This window comes from Aulonocara sp. 'chitande type north' Nkhata Bay, linkage group LG18, assembly GCF_057382095.1.
Source record: "Aulonocara sp. 'chitande type north' Nkhata Bay isolate Kocher_YH1m ecotype deep benthic linkage group LG18, A_spYH_male_GT1.1, whole genome shotgun sequence".
Classification (NCBI taxonomy): domain Eukaryota; kingdom Metazoa; phylum Chordata; class Actinopteri; order Cichliformes; family Cichlidae; genus Aulonocara; species Aulonocara sp. 'chitande type north' Nkhata Bay.
In genome coordinates this window covers 18,512,159-18,529,137 of record NC_141361.1, presented here as the reverse complement: position 1 = coordinate 18,529,137, position 16,979 = coordinate 18,512,159, and the positions used below count along the sequence as shown (strand labels likewise).

The following is a 16,979-nucleotide window of genomic DNA, read 5'->3' as shown; positions in this document are numbered from 1 at the left end:
GTTAAAGCACATCACTACTATAAAAATGTCAGTTTTTCAGGGGGGTTCAAAATATTGACTATGGTCATTTTTCTTTTCTGAAATAATTCTGTTATTGTGTGCAAATAGAAGTAATTTATGCTTTCTAAAGAAAACTACCATGTTTGGAAATGCTATGCTGAAAATCCCTTCCTTTGTTAAACAAGCTCTTGGGATATTCTAAACAAAACCTTTTCACTTCATACCTAATAATTTTGCCCTCATCTTTACTTGGCTCTGGGTTGATTTATACTGCTAACAAGCATATGGCAAGACATATGTATTTATATAATAATTTTATTTTTTTTGACATTGTTCATTGTTTTTCAGGTACTGGCACCAACTTCTTCAGATTAAAATGTGACTTTTTTCAATCTAGCCAGCAGAGCTGAGTTATCTTTAGGGCCAAGCTCCATTTGGAAGATTTTCTAACAACAGAATTTACAAAGAGAAAGATATAAAAATATAAGACAGACAGGTGTTTAACAAGAGCCTCTACCCCTGAATCCTGCTCTGTAAAGTGGCTGTTCATTCTGCTCAGTTGACACTGGATAGTTTGTGGGCAGAGCAACTGGATCTGAAATCCACACTGAGGCACATCTCTGGCACCACCTGGTGGCATATGTTGTTCAATTTTAGCTGGCTGAGGAGGTCAAAATGGAAATGTGCATGTTAAGTGTGAATGTGTGAAATGCGTGCGCTGGTCCTGTTCTCATCTGGCGTGAAAACTATGCTTTCACTTTATATTTGTTTATGTTTCGACACCATGAACAAGATTCAGGAGAAAAGCAGAGAGGCCTGCTTTTGTGCTGATGTGCATATAAAAATGTGCAGTCCGCTGTGGTAGCGCAGTACGTGATCGACAACGCTTGTTCTTGTGCCTTTGAGGATTATTGCTTCTTTAGTTCTAATGGGTCAAACTATCAGCCAAGCGGTTGTAGAAAAATTATTCAGACACTTAAAAGGGAATTACTCATTGCCAGTAATTATGCAGAATGGCTGCTTGATTATCATTACTGATCACTGTTACGTTTATTACCAATTAATCCATTCAGCCAGCCATCTTCCCCTGCCCTTTCAGATGCAGTAGACAGTTTAGGAACTTACTTATGAAGGTAAATATGTTGCAGAGTGTGAGGGCTTGGTAATGACTGCCAGTTATCTTTTATTTGTCCATTTAGGTAATTTGTAATTTGGCCCCTTCCACGTTTTCATCAAGATTGGGTATTATTATTTTATATTCGTATTTACTCCTTACCTTGCACGTACAGTGCATGGTAACTAGCTGTACGCTGTGTGTGTGTGTGTGTGGGGGGGGGGGGGGGGGGTGGGGCTCAGGCACTATTTCCAGCACTGTGATAATGAATTCCTCCAGCAGAGCGTAGTACATCACAGCTCCCTGCTTCACTATCTCCCACTGAGCTGCAGACACAAGCTGCAGAGGAGGGACGATAAGAAGCACGGAACAGGGAGGCAGGGAGCCGAGCAGCACAAATGGAAACAGCAGAAGGATTTTGGATACTTGCAAACGGGAGAAACTCACTATAGTGCTGCATCACCTCGCACAACTTAGGCATTTATTGATGCTTAGTTGGGTGTTGAACACTTACCTTTAATATCTCGCTCACTGCGCTGTAGTGGACAAAATTGAATTAACAAAACCTGATTTAGCGATGAAGATGGCTGCTTGCTAATAACGTCGTAGCTATGGCAAAACTGGAATATGGAAGCCGGTGGTCAGAAGCACATCGCTTCTCCTTTGGAAGTAACTCTGCGCACTGCGTCTTGGCGCACAAACGTGCACGCGAGAGGGTTAAATCATCATATTTCCCCCAATTACAGACAGTGTTCGTGATATTTTAACATTTGGAGTCCATAAATGTCGCTGCACAGTGTAAATGTTTGGTGACGAAACTGAATATTTTTTGTGCTTTGAATTTAGAGTTGGCAAAATGCCAACTGACCCCACTAGATGGCAGCATTGCAAAGACTATTGCATGGAAAAAGCTGGGCAGCTCTGCAGTGGATGCCTCCTACTGCAATGATTTCATTTTAGGTTCTTCTGTTTTTGTTTTCTAGCAGATTGCAGTGTCAACACAGTGCAGAATGTAACACCTGCATGTACTTTTCTAAAGTCTTTTTTACTGTGAGTAATACTCATATTTAAGCAATTACCCAGCTGCTTTTGTTAAGTTTATGCAAGTGAGTAAATTATATTTAACTTCACCTACCACATGTAGCATATCCTGGCAGCACCTTTCATTCAAAACTTATCAGTTTAATTAACAATAAAGAAAGATTATGGAGACATAAACAAGACAAGAAGGGAAATGAAATATGACAGAAATAAGAAGTGAGCAGCTTTTTATTTTCAGTTTACTAGAGGGTAGTTACAGGCATGTTATCACAATCCCTGACACTTAGTGACCATTTCTATGAACACTTCTGTCGGCTTAAGTGGCTGAGCTGGTTAGTATCTGCACAATTATTACAAAAACAAACAAAATAACAAGTGCTCGTGTTTTAAATAAATTAACATTGTTTCACACGTGTTGCTGTCTGTGGATTTTTACATAATCATGTCACATTACTCTGTTGCCTGCGATAAAAAAGATATGGCTTAATTCAGAAGGTGGAGCCAGGAACTTCATAAAAGAGTTGAGATTCGGTTCCATAAAATCCTTCACATTTTCCCCGTGGCAAATTAAAAAAAATGTGCAAAAGGCAAAGCGCTGCACTTTTATCATCTTATCTTCTAGATTGTGTCAAGGAAATGTGGTGCTGTCTTACTATGAGTGAGCGAGGCAGATAATAATGCAGTGAGAGAATGACAGATGGGAAGAGACAGAGAGATACGCAGAGAATGGGAACAGCAGATTTGTAGTGACAGGCTGCTCAGTCGGAAGTTGTAAGATTGTTTAGCCTAAAATCTGCAAAGCAGCCATGGAAACCAGTTTGAACCAGAATCCAAAATATGAAATAAACAGAGTCACAAAACTCTGTCTTGAGGAAAAAAAACAGCAAAAAAGGTTGTACTTACAAGGTGACTCCCAAAGACATATTAGCTGAAAACTTGCGATAGCTCAGCATGTGTGGTGTGCAGTGTGTCTTTAAATTATTATTATTATTTTTTTCAAATTGGCAAAAAACTGGACACGTGGAGGACAAAAGAAGAATTGGAAGGCCTGAAAACTATCTATAGCAGATGAACAGTATCAAAAAGTCATATCGTAAGAAACAGGAATAAATCCAGCAAATACCTGGCACAGGATCTGAGAGATACATCTGGACCTTCAGTTGATCCATCTACTGTTCACTGAAGCTGCTCAGAAATGATCTCAGGGAAAGGATCGCTGTCAAGAAACCATTCTTGAGAAAGGGAAACAGGGAGAAAAGGCCATGCTATGCCAAATTACACAAGATCTAGGTTGAAAATTAGTGTTTGGCTGCCACTGTACCATTTTTTGAGGGTTGCTAGCATTAAATTCAAGATGAGCTCACATTCTTCCCAAAAACGTTGATATTTTTCACTTTAAACATCTGATATGTTGGTTTTGTACCTTGCATTGTCAGTTATAAATAGTGTTTGAATGATTTGCAAAGCATTGCATTCTGATGTTGTTTACATTTTACACAGCCTCACAAGTTTTTTGGGGAAAAAAGCAGATAACTAATATTTACTGAAACTCCTTGGCAAACAGTGCTGTGAGCCAGCATTTCTATCAGAAGGAGCATGAGTCGGAATAGACTGGCAGACACTTCTCAGCAGCTGTACCTGAGCTTATTCTGACAGTTGAAGTTTATTGTGAGAGTTTGTGACAAGTGTCAGGTATGTTGTCATCAACATGAAAGTCTTTTTCTTTTAAGAGTCACAGTCATCTTGGAGATTTATGCTGAAATGCATGGAACACTGTGTTAGTGTCCTATGGCAGCTGGGATAGGCTTCTGCTCCTCGTGACCCTGAACTGGATAAGCGGTTGAATGGATGGATGGAAGCCAAAGAAAAAAAGAAAAAAAAGAATTAAAACCCTATGGTTGTGGTTCAGTTAAAGTAATGAACAGTAAGCAACGTGGTGTGTCATTTTTATTGAATGTCACTGCGAACACTAGTGGGGTTATGCAAGAACAAGTCCCAATAAGATGAATATAACTATGGAGCCAATGCATACCCAAGATCCATAACTAGAGTTGTCATAGACAGTGACCAGTGAAATGAAACAAGTGAAAGAAATCAAACATTTAAACAACAAAAACTCATGAAAGATAGCAAAAAGAGAACATTTTACCCCGTCACAAAAGGCATGAACTGTGGTCAGCTGATTAAAAGTGAGTCATGTGAAGCCCTGACCAACACTGCGTCACACAGTAGTTACATAACAACACTGACACACGTTATTATTCTTTCCTTGCAGCCGACATATAGCCTGCCTTTGATTTGTTTCTTGTAAGACAAAAGCTGAGGATGAATTACACAGGCTAGCATGCATGAGTCTTGGCACACATCACTATTGATTTAAGCGCATTTTGTGTTCCTCTATCAGAATTATTTGGCTGGGCGGCAGCAAACAGAGTGAATGCTGTTATCAGGCCGGCACAGGAAGAAAGCAACGCAGGTTTCTTGAGTTTATCAGGGCTGTTGCTCCTCGTTCTATAGCGAGCACGCATGTACTGTACAGAGTCACACTTTGGTGCAATGTTATCTTCCTTGCATAGTAAGGGAGATAATTTTGTCCCTGTTATCTGCTAAACCCTGACTCTTTGTTGCAAAATGTTTTGTATATTAAAAAAGAAAAACTCTGCTTCACGGGGTCCTAAAGTTTAACACATATCAGTGCAAACAAACTTTGCACCAAAGAGAGGCAACTAAGAGCAACTACTGCATTGCACCGTGGTGTGAGTAAATCTGCGTGACTCTGTCCCTCATTTCAGAGAGCGCTTTGATGTCAGTGGAATAAGCTGCAGCTCATTGAAGGAACATCAAAGATACCCCCCACCCCACCCCAGCTTCACAACCATGCGCTGCTTTGAAACATGTTTGGAAATGCCGTGGGGTTCCCGTTATCTTTTTCACAATTAAAGGCTTATTAACCGCCTGTTAATACTATCAATTATTCCAGAATGTGAACAGTAACTTTGGGGATCAAGGGCGTAGCTATTTGGAATTTGTGATTTGAAGAAAGGGCATCATAATGCGTCTTTTCTTCAGGTTGAGCCCTCTCATTCTGCTTTCAGATCACTGATTAAACTCCCTTTGTTTGTTTCTTTAATTTGACCTCTCAGCACTTGTCTGGTGTCATGCCCGCATTAGATTGGTGTTGGGGTTTTTTCTACAGTCATCTTTGCTGCCCTTCAGCAAGTGTGCACATAGGTGTGATGGAAGCAGCCTTAAAGTGCTTAATTTGCATGGTTTGTTACGTTCCATTGTTTCACTATGTATTTTGTATCGGAAGCTCTCTAAGCTGAATGATGTCAGCATGCCTTTTAAGCTATTACATTTGATGACATCATCTACTGTGTGTATATATATTGTTGTGTTTTACAAAGTTCTCCATAGCTGCGGGATGCACTGACTATGGGAATCAGTAGCATTGTTATAATTTGAATCACTGTGTCTAACATTCACTCACCCGTCTAAGTGTTTGGACCCATTACTATTCCAGTCATCTCAGTTTGTGAAGTAATTCTAATAATATTTTGATTAAATATGTTTGAGATCTTCTCAGTATAAAATCAATATGTCCATCTCACCCAAACACACAGCACAACAAATTGTTTTATACTTAATATGCTTAGATGTGTTACTTAGTTTGTGTTGTGGTTTTTGCGGCTGCTTCAAATGGCACTGTCATATTAGGCAGCTTAATAATAGAAGAAATAGTTAACTGTGATCTTGTGGATGGAGGAGCAACTTTTCCTGCGTCCAGGCTGGCCTATTAGAAGCGCGTACCTAGCAGCCAATCACAGGCACTCACTCCTCAGCTCCTCTAATCGTGGATTAGCCACAACCGACTGCAGTCTACAGCTCTGGGAGTGAAAGGTAGTCACTGCCATTCAGCCTCGGTTTTATTATTAGCTCTCTTGGATTTGGCAGCAGATTTTTTCCCCTCTCTCTTTCTCTCTCTCTCTCAGCAGCAGCGACTTCTGCGTTGCGCAACCAAGTAGGCTGCACATTTTGGGATCTCAGGTAAAGGTGTGGGATTACCGAAGAGACAAGCGACCAAATACTTAGAAGCTGCTATAGTAGGTCAGGTAGGACTCGATCCATGGCCCTTTAATTTAAACGTAGTAACGCCGCTCCGTTTAAAGCACCGCTCCGTTTTCGCTTCCCGATGTTCAAGACGGCCAATTACCCGAGCGTGGATCCTGCGCCCACCATCATGCACGGCACTTGGTTTACCACGGGATGCCGAGAAAACACGCCCGTGGCGGTGGAGAAACCTAAGAAAAAGGCGTTCAGCTTGGTCAAAATAATGTCTCTGAACAACAAGAAGGGGCACGGCCAGCATCCGCACAATAACAACAACAACACCATGCCTTTTACGATCCACTGTCATATCGGGAAAGAGATAAAGCACATTTGCAGCAATTGCAGCCGCGGAAACGACACGCAGGACGGTGAGTAGGCTCAAACCTTGTGTGGTTTCGCCCATAGTAGGTTTGCGGTAGCTGTTACCATCCAGGATGCACACATCTGAAGATGGCTACGTTGCTTCTGTTTTTTGTTTTGTTTGGGGTTTTTTTTTTTAATATGCGATTTGATAAGCAGGCTGTGTGAGGATACAGTTGAGGATATAGTGTTTTTTCCCCTCGAGGGATAGATTATATTATTTTAGTGTCGATGTGCATTGAAATGACACCACTCTCCTGAAGGAGAGTGAATCACTGTTGCTGCTGTGGAAACTGCCTCTGACTGGATCAGAACTTCTTACAGGGTTGGGCTGCTCATATTTTGAACTGTTAATTGTCGTTTGACCGCAAAAATACGCTGCGTCTTTTGTTTTTTTTATTGTCATTAGATCTCAGTATTAACCTCTAGCATGAAGCTGTGCAGGCTGTTTGCACAAAGCCTATTCCCCCCCCCCCCCCCCCCACTTAGGTGTCATTACATCATCACTCAGCCATCTTGGCATGCAAAAAAGTGTTGTTAATTAAAACCAGCAGCATCAGTTGCTCATGTTACAGTGGTGGAGAATGTAGGTTATAAGGATTCTGCCGTGCAATCAGACTGATGTCAAGAAGAGGAAGAAAAGGGGAAAATCCAATGAATTTGGACACTTGGAAGAGGATTTCCTTATTTTTTTCTTGTGCAGATTTTAGGATTTTCTCACAATTACAATTGCATCATCACACATTTACAGTGTAGACTTTGATTCTATGTGTACTGGTTTTAAATAGTTCAGCACAACAACATAAAAAAAAGAAATAAATCTGGTAGTAAACACTGTATTTTGGGATAAGAGGGCTTTTGAGTGCACACTGAGATACCTACACCTGTGGGGAGATAGTATCCAGAGGTTTCATCTTCACAGGAAGGCCCAACTGCTTTACTGCAGTTTCTATTGTGTGCATTTAAAAAATAATTATAATAAAAAAAAAAAGTATATATAAATATATATTTTCAAACCCATACTCCTTTTTGAGTTAAGGTTGTGGTACTTAACACTAAGTAGTGTTTAATGTTATGAAGCAATGCCCTAAGCACTGAAGTTGCTAACAGTGAGTCATTACTGCCACTCTCTCTGTCATACAGTACAGCAGCTTGTTACTTGGCTCCTGGATGTGGCTCAACTTAGAGCTCGTTGTCTTCCTGTCTCTATCTGGCCTTTAGGCTGCTAACGAAACCATTTGAATCTCTCCTGGATTCAATTAACACTGACTGCTGGGTTATTTATAGAGTGCTGTGGTGGAAGGATTTCCAAGGATGCTGCAGAGCATTCAAATAATGGTCCGTGGGACTGATTTCAGCACTGCATTATCGCCACATTTATTTACTGTCTCATTGCCCCAGGGAGGCGGCTGTCCTGTTAAGCGGCATGTCTGTGTTGGCAAACATTGCAAAAGTGATGCAATTATTAAAAGAATAAACAAACAAACAAACACCCTCAGATTCCCTGACTGCATGTCATGGGTGATGATCTGATGCAACCGGGTGACATTGACAACAGACGTGACACGATGTGCTAGAGGGTCACCTCGTGCGTCCAGGCTCTGGACTTTTAACACTGCTGATTTTAGGGGGTTTCTTTGGCGGTTTTTGAGTTTTTCTGTTTGCTTCTGCTGCATGCTCATAAGATACTTTAAAGGTGATTTGTGTCATCTTTTTAATAGCTTCCAAGAGTTTTGAGAGAATTCTAAGACATTCCCAAGCGATGCTGTTCATTCTAATAAAAAAAAATGTCTGTTTATTGTTTGTCTTAATCGCTCTCGCTGCAAGATTGTGCAGTTTCTGTATGGGTGCATGTGCAAACTGATTTGAAAAGTCTGCACATTTATCATTCAGTAATGATGTATTTTGGCAATTATAAATGCAGAGATGATTAATTTAAACAACCGAGGCGAGCTGATCTCGAAAGTATGGAAAGTAATGGAACTCACTGGCTGCTTAGTAGAAAAAAATGCAGTTTAAAAAAACATGCATTGTCCTGACTAATCGGCTGTTCTTGCACGCAGTCGCATTTGCGATATTTTGCTATTCTGATGAAATGTTTTTTTGACTACATAAAAGACTAAGTTTAAAGATTAGGTTTTAAAGTAAGGAGAAGAGAGAAGAGCTTTTTGGCATTGCGTAATTCTTTTTTCTTTTCTTTTTTTTTTTAAATCTCACAAGCTGCCAAGTAGGTTTAAGTCAGATTTTCAGCTCGAGTCCCCTTAGTTATTAATCATCCGCCTTTTGTATTCTTATCCAGCAGCCAGCTTTCCTCTTGGTGTTACATTTTAAGTGCTGTTTGTAGCCGTTTGCATTCGCAGTTATTTCTTCATGTAATATTTTGTGTTTGAGCAAATTACTTAACATTCTTTGCTTCTGAAGTCAAACAGTACTTAAAAGATTATAGGGCCGGGCCTCGTGAATATTTGATGAAGAGCTGAAATATTCCCCCTTAATGAGGTGCTCATCAGTCAGTCTACAGCCTAGAACTGTTTAGACCCAGAGCAAATCCTGCATAATGCCATATGATGTGCAGGTTTGTTTATGCTCTTATTCAGCCTCATCTAGTTAGTGCTGAATTCTGGAGGCTGCTTGGCACAGATTATTTCTGCTTGGATATTAAAAAACAAAAGTGTTTGCTGCCTTTAGTTATCATCCAGACTATCCATCACCTCCTCTGGATCCTCACCTAAACTAAATCTGTTTTGTTTTGTTTTCTCTCCCCCTTACAGCGGAGGAAGTAGAGAGGCTTGCCGCCATGCGCTCGGAGTCCTTGGTCTCTGGTACCCACACTCCACCCATCCGTCGGCGGAGCAAGTTTGCAACTCTGGGGCGGCTCCTCAAGCCCTGGAAATGGAGAAAGAAGAAGAGCGAGAAGTTCAAGCAGACATCAGCTGGTACGTGACATCTTTTCATAATTTATCCGCATAATAGTGACACGAGTATAATAACTCCAATACTTGTAAAGACTGTACCCTGTGTGGTTTCAGTTTTTTTTTTTTTTTGTTTTTTTTTTGGCGGGGGGAATCAATGCATATCCTTTGGTCAAAAGAAAAATTGATTAAGTTTTTCAGTCTCCAGGGTGAGTCACAATGCAGCAAATTGATTCAGTGTAGCGCTGGAGTTTCATGTTTTGAGGTCTCTTTAGAGTTGCTTTGATCTTTCAGCCCAGTGCTGTCAGGGTCGAGTGAAGGACGTGGTCTCTTCAGATCCGGCTGTATTTATTTTCCTCGACTGACACATCCTGAATTTTTCTGTCAGCCTCTTGGAAAGGAGGAGGCACTTTGTCAGACTGTAGCTCCCAGGCTCGAAGAAGCGTCCCTGCTTTTATGGACGGGAGCTAAATCCAGTGTGAACAGAACAGCATGTTCTCATTTAGTAACATTATTCAATTAACATTTTCTGGTGTGAGTTTGCTGAATGATTCAGTATCTGTTGGGTTTGCTCATGGTTTCTTTGGCTGCTGTTTGAGTCTTGACCGTTTTAATTTTTGCGACCTCTTTTCGTCAGCTCCATCATTTGTCAGAAGTACAAGATGTGTGCTTGACTTTTTTTTTTTTTTTTTTTAACTGTAGCTGCCTTTGAGTTGTTTAATACTTAAAAAAAACTGCATTTTTGAAGTGTGTACTTGATAACACAGCCACAGAGATTCTGTCTGTTCACTGGTACAGTCATGTCAGCCCTGTGATAATAGCATCTCTCTTGTTGTGGTTAAGGACAGTAATCAAAAGCTGAGCCAACAAAAGATAATTTCTGTTTCAATGGTGGTAATGCTGAGTGGAGCTGAGAGAAATGACGCTTTTCATTGCTTTTGTTATCCACTTGTTTTGTGTGCATAATGCTTCTGTCCCCAAATAATGCTGTTGCTACTATTGTTCTATTCAATCCTTTTTGATGGGCATTTTTGAGCTGCCATACCACTGATGATCACCTTGTTAAGTTACAGGTGGTACGCAGTCTCACAAGAGACTTCGATGCTCAGGCAGGCACATTGGCCTCAGAGAGACCACAGCTCTGTCTCATCCATTTTTAGCGTGAACCTAACTCTGAAAGTTCCAAATAAGTGGAATGTGGCCTGAACTTCTGCAACTGGCAGTGGTAGAATTGAAGCCACAAGCGTGCGATTGTGCAATAAATTGAAATGACAGGAGCTGGCAGAAGGATTTTTAACTGTAGCAAGAGAGCGTCTAAGAAAACTCACAGGGTCACGTCCTTATTATTGAAATGCACATTTGGTTTTTATTAAGATAATTACAAGTGTTTCCAGGTTAACATTAATGAAAATAATTATACACCATGAATCATTGAAGAGTTTTAATGACAATAACAATGTGTTCCAGTGGCACATCGTGGTGCAAGTTTGCACCAGGTGTTCACAAAACATCAATCTTATGGTCAGAGAATGATTAATAAGTCATTAGACGTATTTTAGAGAAGGCCCAATGGCTGGTATTTTGTCTTAGTATAGTCACTAGATGAGAAATTCTGCTAAGCTTGAGGAAAGTAGGTTAACTGTATGGTGCAGAGGAATCCTGTGATTACTGAAAATGGATTATTGCTTCATTGAGAAATAAAAAAATATCCATCCAAGAAAAACGTTTTATTTAGAAAAGGTAACATTTTCTTGGTGAACCCTTAAAGCGCTTCACATACAACATGACAACAACATCACTCTGTTCTGTATTATTTCCTATGGCTCGCTGCACACAAACGTTTTTCTCGTGGCCAGCCATGTATTGAACTTCAGCCATGACTGTGAAGTACAGTTATGTGAGGAAAATGAAAAATAAATAGTTTTTATAAGCCTTTATGCAGTCGTATGAAAAGTTAGTGCTTCTTTTTAAATAGTTTGCTCTTTTCAGACCGATTCCGAGAAAGACTCTGTGCAGTATAACCATTAGCAAGTTTGTGTTTAAAGGAATAATTTTTCACCTTATCAAGGAAACTGTGTTGTGTACTTGCCCTCATTTTATTACTGACCTGTTGTCAGCAGGTATAAGAACACTGCTGCCACATGCTACTACCAGCTATTGACTTGTTTTAGTACACCATCATTAATAGCTGAAAACAGCATTTTGTCTGCAAGAGTATTTGTCTGTTGCTTAAGCAATCAGCAAAAATGTGCAGTGGTTATAGTTGCATTGCTATGATCTTGGCCTTAGATGGTCCTTGTTTGTCTTTTGTGTCTGAAGTAGTCTGTGCTTACCTTATTGTTGATTACAACTCCTGTATCAATAGGGAGTAGACCAGCCACTGGGCAGGAAGATGTTGTCATGGATAATTGGACACTGGGCACAGTAGAGGATTATTAATGTGTTGTGATCTTAAGCAGATGAAGGCCAGCTCTGGGAGGCTGCACTCTTTACCTCAGGAAGGAATGAGGGAGGAGAAGCATCTGACAGCTGGATGTCTTATCATGCTGTCTTATTGTGCTTGGTAAATTTTTACAGCCAGCTTGTATCAGGAAGAGATTTTAGCGAGAAGAGATTTATCAAAAGAACATGCATGCTGTAGTCTGATGTTATCAGGGAGTCTATTTTTAATCTAATTAGCACATTTCCCTATGAACAGCAGTCATCCAATTGCACTACTCATGCTGGATGTTCGCATGATTTTTAACAAAAAGGACATATTTCATACGTGTCCATTGTACACTGTATGAAGGGAGAAGTTGATTGCCTATTGCATGCCTGCTGTGTCCTTTATAGGTGTTAAAGTGTATTTTAGCCACACTCAAGCTTCTGAGGTCTGAGGTTTAACGCTTGAGTTCCTCATTGATAGAAGACACCATCAAAGTTTTATTCCAGTTTTTTGTGAGAGTCAGACTGAGAGAAACGCCTCAGTAAAAGACTCCACTTTAAGCTACTGTGCCTCAGGGTTTGTAGGATGTGTTCTGACTATCTGGGTCACTTCGCAGTGGAATTTACTTTTTTTTTTTTTTTTCTCTTTTCTTTTTTTTTCTAAAAAACTAAATGTAGTGTTCTCAGATCAGTAGAGGCTGAACTTAGATATGCCAGTTTCATTTAATATGCTCTCAGCTGAGTCTCCCCAATGAGTGTCTAATCTTCTCATCTTGGTACAGATTGAGTGGTTGGAGTGTTGGGCAATGATAACACTTTGGGCTATGGTAGACTTTTAAAATAGAACTTGGTTGATATTCAAGGTGATTTTGAAGGCTACTGCAGATTCTAATATACTGATATGGAGGTTTGCTTTGTACCCTTTGGTAGTGATAAGAGTGCATCCTGTTTGATGCTTTTAACTTGAGTACCTCAGCTGCACACTAAACTTATATAATAAACATTGTTACAAACTGACAAGTGATGACAGCTACTCTGGTGTCCAAGTCAATAGCACTCTGTATCAAAGTCAGGTATTTTGAGGGAGTGGCATTTTTTCCCACTAAACAGACACTAAACACGCACACACGCAATTGTGTGTGTGTGTGTGTGTGTCCCCTAGGACCTTCCTGATGAAATGAACATGAAATCCACTTCTTGCACACTAATAATGTGCTGATTAAATATTAAACAGAGTGGGGGCTTTTAGGGGGGTTTGCAAGGATGGCCAGAGTTTCATCTCCTTACTTCATGCTCGGCACACGTTCTGCACGTGTCCACTTTAATTTTACCAGCTTCCACTTTTGTTTCGCAAACATTCGCCGCCTGTCAAGTCTGAAGACATAATATCCTCATTAAGGCTTTTGAGTTAATGGTATTGCATAACTGTGTGCATCCCGCAGAAGAGCTCTTATGTCATAAAGCTCTGAGTAATTGCTGTTCGTTTTGGATGAAACAACTGGCGTAGTAATGACCTTTAACCCCAGGTTTCCCCACTCTGGCAACAAATTGGTGCTGTACTTCTTTAGAAGGGTTAGGGTTAGAGTTTCATTTGAATGTTTGCTCTGTTAAACAAAAGACTAAAGAATAATGGACTCGTGATGGGGATTTCAAAGTCTAAGTTAAACTGCAATGCAAGAGTTTTGAAAGTTGAAAGTTTTAAGGAGAAAGCTTTTAGAGGCTGCATTGTAAAACCTATTATCTTTTATTATTAGATCTGGCAGAGGCAAATGTCTGGCAAAGATATTAACTTTCCAAGATATATATATATATATATATATATATATATATTTTAATCCAATTACTTCACAGTACAGTTGTTACCACTAACCTAAAGTTGGTTGTGGGAGTTTTATGGAAATTGCTTGGTAATGTGCAAATATTTTATTTTCGATTAAATTTGTTAGCCACATGTTACTCAACAGCTAGAGATGATTGTAGAAACCTCAAAATACGGATGTTTTTAAATTAAGGAAAGGTTAAGAATGACTACATCTGTTACATATTTGATCATTGTCAGTGCCACACATGATGTGCTGTGCTGTCCTGTCACCAGTGTGCAGCCCCAAGCAAGCCTTAAACACATACTAGTGGGCTGAAAGAACAGGAGATACGCTTGAAAACGTAACCAAGTATTGATGTTCTTGGCCTCAACATTAGAGCAAGAAATGGCATCAACCAACGTCACCCCCCAAATAGCTCAGACCACCATCCTGCTGCTTTTTTCCTTAATCTGAGAATGGAAGAAACAGTGGACCATCACCTCCTGACTCATGGTTAATGTACTGCCTATGTGAGCCTAAACCAGGGACTCACATTCCCATCCAAAATCCAATTAACAACCTGTGGCCACATCCACTCTTCTGTTCCAAGTCCTGCATTCATTGTTGAGCTGACATTCCCACGTGGCGAGGCTATGGACTAAGCATATGAAAGGATAAAAACTGCAATATGCCAACTTGGCAGCTGAAGTAAAGGAGTGTGGCATATTGGGGAATATTCGGTCATGTATGCTCGCTCCCCAAAAAATATGTTTAACTTTTTAACTAATTCCTTGCTCAGGGCTGATCAAAAAGCTTTGGAAAGCTTTTGAAGTAAGCATTGATGATGAACACCTGGTACCATAGAGAAACTCATAAAGAAGCGTAGTGATTTTGACTTATTTTGAGCAGTGGGTTTAAAGTGTAATGTGCTGTGAACGATGTGCAAGGAATAGAGAGGTCAAGATGCCAGTGTATTTTTGTCCAATGTGCTCTGAATATGTAGTAGCACTGAACATTTTTGATTTCAGAAGTCAGGGCTTCTGATATGTCAAGCACTCATACTGGGCACAGGGTGTACGAGTCTCCTGTGCAGCGTGCTCAACTGTTGTTATTGCTCATCCTCATTTCACGTTCTTAATTAGCTTCTGTGCAAGATTAGATTTTAAAATGAGTAACAACTTCTCTTTTTTTTTTCTTTTTTTTTTTTTAGTATTTTACTGCTTTTGTTCAGCCTACTGATAGAAGATCTTAAGTGCCTCAACTCGCAAAGCCTAAAAATAGAAGGAAACAGTAGCTATGGGACATGGCATCTTTTGCATAATGAATTACGATGAGAAGCATTGCTGGAATATCTTTTTTATCCTTTATCTGTGTTAAACAGGGAACAGTTTCTAATTGTTCTAACTGTTCAGCAGAGACGACTGATTATCTTTACAGCAAAATCTAAATAAGCCAGACGAAATGTATATGGTGAAACTGGGATTAATTATGGGATTATCACAGTGACCGAATGCAGATAGTGACTGATATCCATTTCACACAAAAAGAAAACCTGTTTTGTTTTGGTTTTTGGCTGGACCAGATGTTTGATTGGTCATTTTTTTTCTTTTTCTGATTGCTGAACACTTTGAGTAAAGGAAACAAATAAGCAAGTAAATAAATATTTCTTTGACTTGTGATGCAAACGAGAAGCTTTCGTTAGCATATTGCTAGTAATTTTGATGTTTGTTACTTATTTATTACATTTCTAGGCATTTGGAAATGTTACATCAAAAGTGGTTGATGTGAATGCGTCTTTAAAAAAAAAATGTTGTGAAACACATGACCACATCCATGTTGTGAATTGTTTAGCCTGGGTTAAACAAAGAAATAACGGTCATAGTTTTTTGAATGACAAGTTACAGTGTTAAAACCTCTTTATCACACTCCTTTTCTTTACAACATCAGCTTTGGAGAGGAAGATGTCAATGCGACAGAGCAGAGATGAGCTTATCAAGAGAGGAGTGCTGAAGGAGATCTTTGAAAAAGGTGAGCTGATTTTCTGCAGTTTCTCTCTGATTTAACAGATGGAAACTGTTTCAGATTTAAGTAGAAATTACAAGAAGGGTAACGGTGGCGTACCAAACTGAAAGGTCCTCAGTTATTCATCTCCTTGTTAATCAGTAGCCTTTGGTGTGCACTCTTCAAGATTTGGCACAGAGCTTCAAGAGATAGAATCTTTCATTATAGAAAATTTGTGGCTTTAAAAAAAAAACCCCGTTTGATCTGGATTTGATGTGCTTTACACAACCTAAAGATATATTTTATTATGTTTGAATCGCACAACAGGGGGCTCGATGCCGCAGGATATCAAAAACAAAGTCAGAGAAGCTCGGCTGACTCTTGCCAAGATGTGAGGAGAGCAGATAAGAAAGAAATGATAGCCTGTATATAAAAGATAGACACAGCTTCTGGACCTTAAAGGTGAAGCCAAAGCATTGAAACTTTTTTCTTTTTAATGGCCCAATTTTTTTTTTCTGAGGAAAAAAAAAAAAGAATTGTACACAAGAGTGTGGGAAAACAGCGCTACTGATCACTTGATCTGTGAGTATAGTAAACAGGATTTGACAAGTTCAAGATCATAATTGCTAGTTTCATGTGTTATTGAATACAACATGATATTCATTACACTGAATACAACATGATATTCAAAACACATGGTAGGCCTCAGGTTTACCACTTCTGAAACCCAGTTTAAAAATATAAAGATGGCAATCATGAGAGGGCTTAATTAGGATGGGACTTGATCAACCAATGACTGATGTCATAATAGCTACGTCCATCTTTTATATACAGTTTATGGAAGATTTTGGCTTTCATTATTTTTTGAAAAACTGAGTTTAATAGCTAAATGTGAAAACACTGTATGCTGTGACAGTGAATGAGTACACATTGCAGAAACTCAACAGCTCATGGAAAAGCAAGAAAGACAAGACAGGTGAAGCTACTAAGCAGTGGTGACTAAAACAACCACTCATTACAGCCAAGGTATGCAGAAAAGCATCTCCAAACATGGAACAAGTTAAATGGTTCAGTATCTCCCATCACAGTGTTGAAAGCTACTGTATTGTATCATAGATCCTTCCTAAAGCACCGGCCTCAAAATGAAAGCCTAGAAATGATCCCTGAATAAAGAGCTTGAAAAACTACAACAAATTATTAGTTTGTTATCTT

The 16,979-nt window shown here is 39.6% G+C and overlaps 1 protein-coding gene across 2 annotated transcripts in view; it reads left to right on the top strand.

Annotated features, from left to right (window-relative positions):
- The window catches only part of LOC147308364 (phosphatase and actin regulator 1-like), a 55,026-nt gene that overhangs the window by 18,228 nt on the left and 19,819 nt on the right, over positions 1 to 16,979 (top strand). The window contains exons 1-3 of one of the 2 annotated variants that reach the window (XM_086273208.1): positions 6,018 to 6,633; positions 9,397 to 9,561; positions 15,714 to 15,794. In XM_086273208.1, the coding sequence (XP_086129334.1) occupies positions 6,348 to 6,633; positions 9,397 to 9,561; positions 15,714 to 15,794 (532 nt within the window). In that variant the 5' untranslated portion in view covers positions 6,018 to 6,347. Of the gene's footprint in view, positions 1 to 6,017; positions 6,634 to 9,396; positions 9,562 to 15,713; positions 15,795 to 16,979 lie in introns of those variants that run through there. The other variant, XM_086273209.1, reaches the window with a different exon arrangement.